Below are 9,690 nucleotides of genomic sequence, written 5' to 3' on the forward strand. Positions count from 1 at the left end.
TGCTGATCTGTTTCATGTTGCTGCTGATCTGTTTCAATGTTGATGTGTTCATGCGTGCACATCTGCTCACAGACTCATGTTCATGTTTGTGCTGATGTTCAATGTTTTATGTTATGAGTGCTTAGTGTATATTTAGTTGATGTTTTTCTTAGTTCATATCTTAGATGTTATTACTGTTTTTCTTATACATTTTATTGTTGGATGTAACTGGGACCCTGTGTACATAATTTCGCTCCACCACATGTACCACATGAGGTGCGAATGACAATAAAGAAACTCTGACTCTGACTCTGACTCTCTATAGCATATTCAAAGCAACTTACTGTATATTGTACTATATATATCTACCAATTTATTTTTCTTGCTAAGCACTTCTGGATAGATGCAAACTGCATTTCGTTGCTTTGTACCTGTGACATGTGCAATGACAATAATGTTGAATTCTATTCTATTCTATTCTATTCTATTCTATTCTAAAAACAGGTCTCTCTTGAAAATGAGTTCTCGTGGCTCAATGAGACTACCTGGATAAATAAAGGGTAAATGAAAAAAACAAACAAACAAACAAAAAAAAATATATATAAACTACTATTTACTACAAACCTGATTCCGAAAACGTTGGGACACTAAACAAATTGTGAATAAAACTGAATGCAATGATGTGGAGGTGCCAACATCTAATATTTTATTCAGAATAGAACACAAATCACAGATCAAAAGTTTAAACTGAGAGAATGTATCATTTTGAGGGAAAAATCTGTTGTTTCCAAATTTCATGGCATCAACAAATCCCAAAAAAGTTGGGACAAGTCCATTTTTACCACTGTGTGGCATCCCCCCTTCTTCTTACAACACTCAACAGACGTCTGGGGACAGAGGAGACTAGTTTCTCAAGTTTAGAAATAGGAATGCTCTCCCATTCATGTCTAATACAGGCCTCAAACTGTTCATTCGTCTTGGACCTTCTTTGTTGCACCTTCCTCTATATGATGCGCCAAATGTTCTCTATAGGTGAAAGATCTGGACTGCAGGCTGGCCATTTCAGTACCCAGATCCTTCTCCTACGTAGCCATGATGTTGTGATTGCTGCAGAATGTGGTCTGGCCTGGTCGTGTTGAAAAATGCAGGGTCTTCCCTGAAAGAGATGACGTCTAGATGGGAGCATATGTTGTTCTAGAACCTGAACATAGTTCTCTGCATTAATGGTGCCTTTCCAGACATGCAAGCTGCCCATGCCACAAGCATTTGTCTGCAGGCTTCTGAACGGAGCGTTGATAACAACTTGGGCTATCCTTGTCCTCTCTGGTCCGGATGACATGGCGTCTCAGTGTTCCATAAAGAACTTCAAAATTGTGACTCATCTGACCACAGAACAGTCTTCCATTTTGCCACACTGCATTTTAAATGACCCCTGGCCCAGTGCAAACATCTGAGCTTGTGGAGCTTGCTTAGAAATGGCTTCCTCTTTGCACTGTAGAGTTTCAGCTGGCAACGGTGGATGGCACGGTGGATTGTGTTCACTGACAATGCTTTCTGGAAGTTTTCCTGAGCCCATTCTGTTATTTCCTTGACAGTGGCATTCCTGTTTGAGGTGCAGTGACGTTTAAGGGCCCGAGTAAGAGCATCCAGTAGATTTTTACAGCCTTGACCCTTATGCGCAGTGATTGTTCCAGATTCTCTGAATCTTTTGATGATGTTATGCACGGTTGATGATGATAACTTAAAAGTCTTTGCTATTTTACGCTGGGTAACACCATTCTGTTATTGCTGCACTATCTTTCTGCGCAACAGTGGTGGAATTGGTGATCCTCTTACCATCTTGGCTTCTGAGAGACACTGACACTCTGAGAAGCTCTTTTTACACCCAATCATGTTGTCAATTGACCTAATTAGTGTTAATTGGTCTTCCAGCTGTTCGTTATATGCTCAATTTCCTTTTTACAGCCACTTATTGCTACTTGTCCCAACTTTTTGGGGATTTGTTGACACTGTGAAATTTTGAATTAACATATTTTTCCTTTAAAATCTTACATTTACTCAGATTAAACTTTTGATCTGTCATCTATGTCATATTACGAATAAAATATTGACATTTGCCATCTCCACATCATTGCATTCAGTTTTTATTCACAATTTGTTTACTGTTCCAACTTTTTTGGAATCCGGTTTGTACTTGTCTACTTGTACTACTATTCCTACTAGGGATGCACGATCCACTTATTTATTTTTTTATTCCGATCCGATCCCGATACCTAAATCTGGATATCGGCCAATCCCGATCCCGTTCCGATATAATCATCATCATTGATTTTATGAGGCTGTAATAATCTACTCTCAAGGACAATTTTTACAAATATATGCATGCATGTCCAAAAAGGCAACTTGAGGCAAGTTTTATTAATGTTGGATAAGTTTCAAAGTTAGAATTAATTTCTACTAACACAAAATTTGTTTTTTTATTCCTAGCTTTAAAGTGAATATTAAAGTGATTAATTTAAGTGATTGTTTGTTTAAGTTATTTTATATTTTTTTAAATAAGGGGGGATATAAGAATTTTCTTCTTTCTACATTCTTTTCATTCAATGTTTTGTTCTTGATGAATTTGTTTTATTTATTTCATCTCTTTTAAATGAATGAATAAAATAAAAAATTAAATGGCTTTAAACACCTGCTAAGTTCATGCATAAACCAACACAGACATTTTCTTAGTATTTCACATCACTTTATAATGTAGCTGTTATTAATTTCTTTTATATATATATATATATATATGTTGGGGAGTGGTGGCGCAGAGGTTAGGGAGGTGGGCCTGTGATCCGAAGATCGCCAGTTCACGCCCCGGCCCGACAACATCAAAATTGTGGGTGGGGTAGGTGAAACACCCACACTTGCCCCCACCCTCATTCGCCCCACTCTGGGCCCATGAGCAAGGCCCTTAACCCCCACCATGTGCTCCCTAAACAGGTCTCTCTTGAAAATGAGTTCTCGTGGCTCAATGAGACTAACCTGTATAAATAAAGGCTAAATGAAAAAAAATATATATATATATACAGTATATATATTGTAATTTTCAAATCGTTTTTTAAAATTGTCTATTGTTGTCTATTGGGGCGGCTGTGGCTGAGTGGTTAGAGCAGTCGTCCTCCAATGCGAAAGTTGGGGTTCGAATCCACCAGCAGTCACATGCTGAAGTGTCCCTGGGCAAGACACTGAACCTCTCGTTGCCTCTGATGTGTGTCCCATCAGTGTATGAATGGAAGCTAAAGCACTGATTAGTCTCTTTAGAATGATTTCTTCAATTAGCTTTGTAGAGATCTAGTAGAGTGCTGTATGAATGGGTAAATGAGGACACAGATTGTAGTGTGAAGTGCTTTGAGTATCTTGAAATAAGATAGAAAGGCGCTGTATAAGTACAGTCCATTTACCATTTACCATTTGTGCTGATAAATATCTCCTGGAGGGTAAACTATATCTTGGCTGCAAGTATCAAGCTGCGAAATCCTTCGTTTTCTACAACTGATAGCGGTTGGTCATTACAATGAAGTTTAGCAACTTCTCAGTAAACATTTGAGCTCCTTGGCTTCAGCGATGTCTTTTTCTTGTTCAATCCGCAGCAGGCAGTCTGATTTCAGTCAGCCGCGTTCAGTCTGCCCTACGGGTTCAGTGAGAGGAGCAGACCGCTGAAGCCACGGAGCTCGAATGTCCAACGTAAAACTAACTTTACCGCGGTTTAATGTGGTGCTATGGCTCTGCAGACATTGCACGTTGCTGTCTTGCTTTGTGGTGTTTCTAGTGTAAAATACTTCCACACAGCGGACATGTTTAGATGAAAAGTCGGTTAGCTGTTAGCCACAGTGCTGCTAACTTAGTCCTCGTGTTGTAGCTGGCTGCAAACTACGAAATGGATTTCCTGAATGTGAGGCGGGTCTTATTACTCTGGGTTCATGAGACACACTTCCGTTCAGGAAATCCATTCCATAGTTTGAAGCCAACATGCATAACGGATCGGAATCTCTGCAGGTTGGATTGGAAAAATCCGATACGTAAATTATGCTGGTATCGGAGGCCGATACCGATACAGGATTGGATTGGCCCATCCCTAATTCCTACTTCACAGTTTTCCACTTATCGCGAGGTAGCTGAGAACGAAAACCCTCATGATAAACGAGGGACTACTGTATTACTAAAAAAGTGACTGGATAATTATAATTATATATAAGTATGTATAAGTCCTATATGTTGTACATTCATCTATCCATCCATCCATTTTCTTCCGCTTATCCAGGGTCGGGTTGCAGGGGTAGCAGCCCTAAGTAAGAAGGACCAGACTTCCCTCTCTCCAGCCACTTTGGCCAGCTCCTCCAGGGGAATCCTGAGGCGTTCCCAGGCCAGCCAAGAAACATAGTCCCTCCAGCGTGTCCTGGGTCTTCGAGCTTCTCACCCTATCTCTAAGGGAGAGCCCAGACACCCTGGGGAGACAACTAATTTTGTCCGCTTGTATCCGAGATCTCGTTCTTTCAGTCACAATACATGGCTCATGACCATAGATGAGGGTAGGCACGTAGATCGATCAGTAAATTGAGAGCTTCGCCTTTTGACTCAGCTCTCTCTTCACCACGACAGACCGGTACAGCGTCCGCTTCACTTCCGACACCGCACCTATCTGTCTATCGATCTCTCGCTCCATTTTTCCCTCATATTTAAACTCCTCCACTTGGGGCAGGATCTCCTCCCTGACCCGGAGAGGGCACTCTACCCTTTTCCGGCTCTAGACCATGGCCTCGGATTTTGAGAAACTGATCCTCATTCCGACCACGTCACACTCGGCTGCGAACTCTTCAGTGAAAGCTGTAGATCACGACCTGATCAGAGTCAGAATAAGCTTTATTATCATTGCACCGAGATACAATGAGAATATGTCTGTACAGTCGTCCAAAGGATGGACAGAGTGCACAAAGCTGCTGCTATATAGCGCGGCCTTCTTATTCTTTTCAGAATACTTTTTTATTAGATAGAAAAAGGGACAAAGCCATGAGGAGAGGATAGTGGCATTACAAAAATGATCTCTTCACACCTTGTCCTAACAGGATACGATTCAAGACATTTAAAAAAACTGCCCAGTAAAGCACATTTATGAACACGTTACATATGCATTTGATGATGTTCTTTGGGTTCAGTTGTGTTTTTCTGTTCAACTGTTTCTTGTATTTATTGTGTCTCAGTGTTACTGTTTTATTTTGAGCATTTTAGTTTAGGCCTTGTTTTGTTTTTTGTCCCATCTTCCATTCATCCTCAGTAAACCTCCTCAGTGTTTTTCCAATCAGCCTGCCACCCTCACCTGTTCCCAGTCAGTGTTCATAGCCCAGGTGTTCCCACTTTCACCCTCACTCAGTTGGTTATTTAAATCATGTCTTGTCACTGCCTCACCATGGACTTCTTTTCCTGGAATACTTGCAGATGCCTCAGTCCTCCTTGTGCCTTCCTTTGTTGTCCACTCTTGAGTTTTATTATAACTTGTTGCCACGTCAGCCTTTTGTTTTCATCAAAATTTAAAAAAAAAAGTTACTGGCTCCTCTTGTTTGCCTGCACTTGGGTCCTACACTCACCAAACGCAACACCCAGCAATTATCATTTTTAAGCATTTGGTGTTAAATTTTTGTTATTTATAGATTACACGCAACACTTTTTTTTTTTTTAGAACCTCAGCTCTCACAGTGTTGATATCATCTATTCAGTCAGAGGTATCCAAAGATCTCTTACCTGGAATGGATACCAGTTTTTGAAGCTCCTTCTTCAGGCGAGTAATTTCTTTACACAGCTGAATGTCGTCCATCCTGCACAGACATGATGACACAGAAGAAACACACAAAGTGGTTTGAATCAACATATTTTTCCTTTAAAATGTTACATTTACTCAGATTAAACTTTTGATCTGCCATCTATGTTATATTACGAATAAAATATGGATATTTGCCATCTCCCCATCATTGCATTCAGTTTTTATTCACAATTTGTTTAGTGTCCCAACTTTTTTGGAATCCGGTTTGTACACAATTTCATTCCACCACATGTACCACATGTGGTGCGAATGACAATAAAGAAATTTTGACTTTTAAAGCTAGCTGTGCTTTGTTTTGTGTGTTTTTAAATGTAGATATAGCTATGTTGCAACTTCTGGTTGCATACGTTTAGTCTTTGTGAACTGATTCTTTTTACAAAAAGAGTTTATTAGGTTGTGCAATGTAAAGCGGAGCACTACATCTGTAGCTACATTTTAGCTAGCGCATTTGTATTGCGCACCTCTAGCTTAGCGCTACTACTTATTGTGCCATGCTCTCTAAAATAGTTATTGGATCAAGTGTTTACTTGTGTAGGTAATGTTTACAAACCTGTTCAAATACACCAGAATGCAGGAAATGGCATCTACTTTATTCAAAATTTTCTGGGGGAGGACCCCCAGACCCCCACTCCCAGCAGTGTGTCCCCCGCACGTTACAAATGCTTCTGATGCCAATGGCTATTGCGTTGTTCAAGCCAAGAGGTGTTGTCAGCACTGGGGGCTAAACACCCGTAAAGGGCAAATTTGCCCGTTATCACCTGCATTTAGCCTCTCCGTGTCAGGGAATAATTGACATAAGTGATGTCAGTTCACCTTAATGACCATCATTATAAAACATTTGAACTCAGCTTCCACTACTGCTGATGACTTGAGAGTAAAAGGTAAGATTTCTTCTAGTCACCTTTAATTTTGTGGCACACAAATAAATTCTTTAGTCACTCACATGTATCTCAGCTCTGACTCTCTTCTGACCAGGATATCCCTGATCCTTTCAATCTTAAAGAGCTCCCCTTCGATGTCATCCACAGTGATGGTGGAGTCAGCCATGGACACCACGTCATCTTCTGCGGGACACACACAAAACACAGACAGTTCCTCCACATGTTGGACAAACAACTGCTCGTCAGACTGGATTACTATCTCTCATAAAGGAATTCATAATTTTTCTTCGTCCACTGACTGACATTTACCACTTCCAGACAGGCAGATGTGCTCATGCCACACTGTGTCAGGGTTTCACAAATAATCTGCTCTGATTGACACTGTAGGACGACAAGAGAGCAGGAGAGTGCGTTTTAAACAGCTGCAGCAGGTGGAGTTTGAATTAAGGGCTTGATGTGGAGCAGAGCCAAATCACAGCGTGGCAGAGGTTGGCACAATTCATATGACTGTCACACACTCTCTCACACACACACACACACACACACACACACGTGCACGCGCGCGCACGCACACACACACACACAGTGTTTACATGCAGGGTAACAAAGCTTTGAGCTGTGCATCCTGCTCTACGGCTGTTTCTTGGCTTTAACGTGTTAAATAGACTCCCAGTTTTACATTAAGGGCTAATCTTTGCTTCATTTAAATAATTATAACCTGTCACACATGATAAAACTGCACCAAATCGACTTAACAGCATGATTCATCTCTGAAAAGAAACTTTGATCTTTAGAAAATATTCATTCATTCAATCTTTATTTACACAGATAAATCACATTGAGTCTCGAAGACTCATTTAACACTTGCTCTTCTCAAGGGCAGATGTCTTCGCCTCTCCCTCTCCGCTTTGCTTTTGCTCTGTCCTGTCTGTGACACTGCTTTAGAGCCTCTCTTCTTCAAATTTTCCGAATCATAACTATGGACTTGGATTTGGTCAGTTGGTCCCTCAACACAATTGATAACATTTCTTCGAAGAGAAGACAGGCTTTAGGTGAACCGATTTGTCCTGTTGGCACGCACACAGCTGGATATCTCATTGACTTTGAAGACTTGATGACGTGTCTATCTCTGCTGTCATCTGTGGATTTTAAGGACGCATTTATAATTGGATTGATAACTGGTTCTTGCTTTTTGGATTTGGCTGGTTCCTGGTCTATCAACAAACAAGGAAGTCGTCGGCAGCAAATCTGAATCTGGTCAGACTGCCTGCCTTATATGATGGCTTGGTTCGTGCCTCGAGCACCCAGACTTATGGCAGAATGGATCAGATCTTGGGGATTATTCTCAGGCACATTCCATTTGTATGGTCATTTAATGTGGACGTTTTGAATCTGAGTGGACTGACACTGACTCAAGGTAGATGTCATTAAAGTTCTGTCTGTCTCCAAAACAATCGTGTTTATCTGAATTCGGCTCCCTGACTGGCCTTGACAGGCCATCTTATCACAACCTGCCTGGAAAGTTTTGTAAACCTGATGCTCAGCCCCTCTCTTCCTTACTACTGAGGACTTCCATGGACTTTTCAGAGGAGCCCAGCTGAATAAACATTCTGTCATCATTTCAGGACTCTGGATTCGTCTCTGGTCATCCTCGACATCTCCTGAGTGTTTACGGATCTCTCCAGAAAGAACTTTATGAACAGTGATTTTATCTAAACGCTGCAGTGCCTCTGTGTGTTGTCTCTTGCTGCTCACCGCCCTTGCATTGAAATTTACAAGTGAGACCTGTCCAGACAGACAAAAAGTAATGAAAGTGACACATGTATAGGATTTGGAGGCAAACAAAATCCTATCAAACTCTCACTTCTTGGCTGAGGAGAGAAAGCCCGAGATTGAAAAAAACACCCTGCACATAGTGATGCAGACATTCCACAGGGGAGGGGAGATGACAAGAGTGGTGAGTGTGTCCAAGGACACTTCAGATGCACTGTAGGGGTTCTGATAAGAAGGGTATAATCAGTCAGTTCCCTCTGGTGAGATCTGTAAACACTCTTGAGGGATGCTGAGGTTGACCTAGGACAGAGCCAAAGAGAATCCAAGAGTCCTGAAATGATGGCACAGTGTTTATTCAGCTGGGTTCCTCTGATAGGTCTGCAGACTTCCTCGGTAGAAGAGGAGGGGTCAGAGCATCAAATTTACAGGGCCTCCAGGTGTATTGAAATGAGGTGGCCTGTCAAAACCAGCCGGGGAGCCGAATTCAGATTAAGAGCATTTGATTTGGGAACAGGCAGAACTTTACTGATTTATGTCTGCCTTGTGTTTTTGCTGGTCCTCACATATCCTAAACAAAAAAAAGAAGAAGAAAAAAAACATTTTATCAATTGCTTTGAGACCAGCTGACCAGATTCAAAGCAAAAATCACGGTTCGGAAGATATGTAGAGCAAAGCTATGAAGCAGTTTCACAGACAGGAAAGAGCAAAAGCAAAGCGGAGAAGGGAGAGGAGAGGAAAGGAAAAGCGTCCGCCCTTGACAAGAGCAAAAGTGGTGAAGTGAAAACAGTTTCTCTCTTCAGTGTAACTTTATGTCAAAAAAAGACACAACAAAGCAGTTGTTCTTAACTGAATGCTTTATTTAGTTTTAGAAAAAATAATATGTAATTTATTTATTTTTTTAAGTAATAACCTGTTGGTTTTATCAATCAATGTGTGATGTGCTTACTATTTTCTACTAAAAATACAGTTTTCCCTTTTTTTCTGTCCCGTCGCAGAGCGAAAAGGTGGAATTGAAAACACCCTCCTTCTGTCCATGCACATGCTGGATGCAACAACAAGAAAAATAGGTGAGGTCCTGACTTCTATTTTGGTGTGGCTGCATCTACGCGTAAGAAAAGGTTCGTGTTTATATATATACTTATATATGTTTATTTATATATATATATATATATATATATATATATATATATATATATA

General features: G+C 40.8%; 1 protein-coding gene across 1 annotated transcript in view; it reads right to left on the reverse strand.

Moving 5' to 3' along the window:
• The window catches only part of pik3r6a (phosphoinositide-3-kinase, regulatory subunit 6a), a 93,888-nt gene that overhangs the window by 65,662 nt on the left and 18,536 nt on the right, over nt 1-9,690 (reverse strand). Inside the window, exons 2-3 of the mRNA XM_037689968.1 lie at nt 6,783-6,903; nt 5,761-5,834 (exon numbers count right to left, since the gene is read on the reverse strand). Of these exons, the coding sequence (XP_037545896.1) occupies nt 5,761-5,834; nt 6,783-6,903 (195 nt within the window). The remainder of the gene's footprint in view (nt 1-5,760; nt 5,835-6,782; nt 6,904-9,690) is intronic.

The sequence above is a fragment of the Nematolebias whitei genome, chromosome 16 (genome assembly GCF_014905685.2).
Source record: "Nematolebias whitei isolate Nwh7 chromosome 16, NemWhi1, whole genome shotgun sequence".
In the NCBI taxonomy this organism is placed as follows: domain Eukaryota; kingdom Metazoa; phylum Chordata; class Actinopteri; order Cyprinodontiformes; family Rivulidae; genus Nematolebias; species Nematolebias whitei.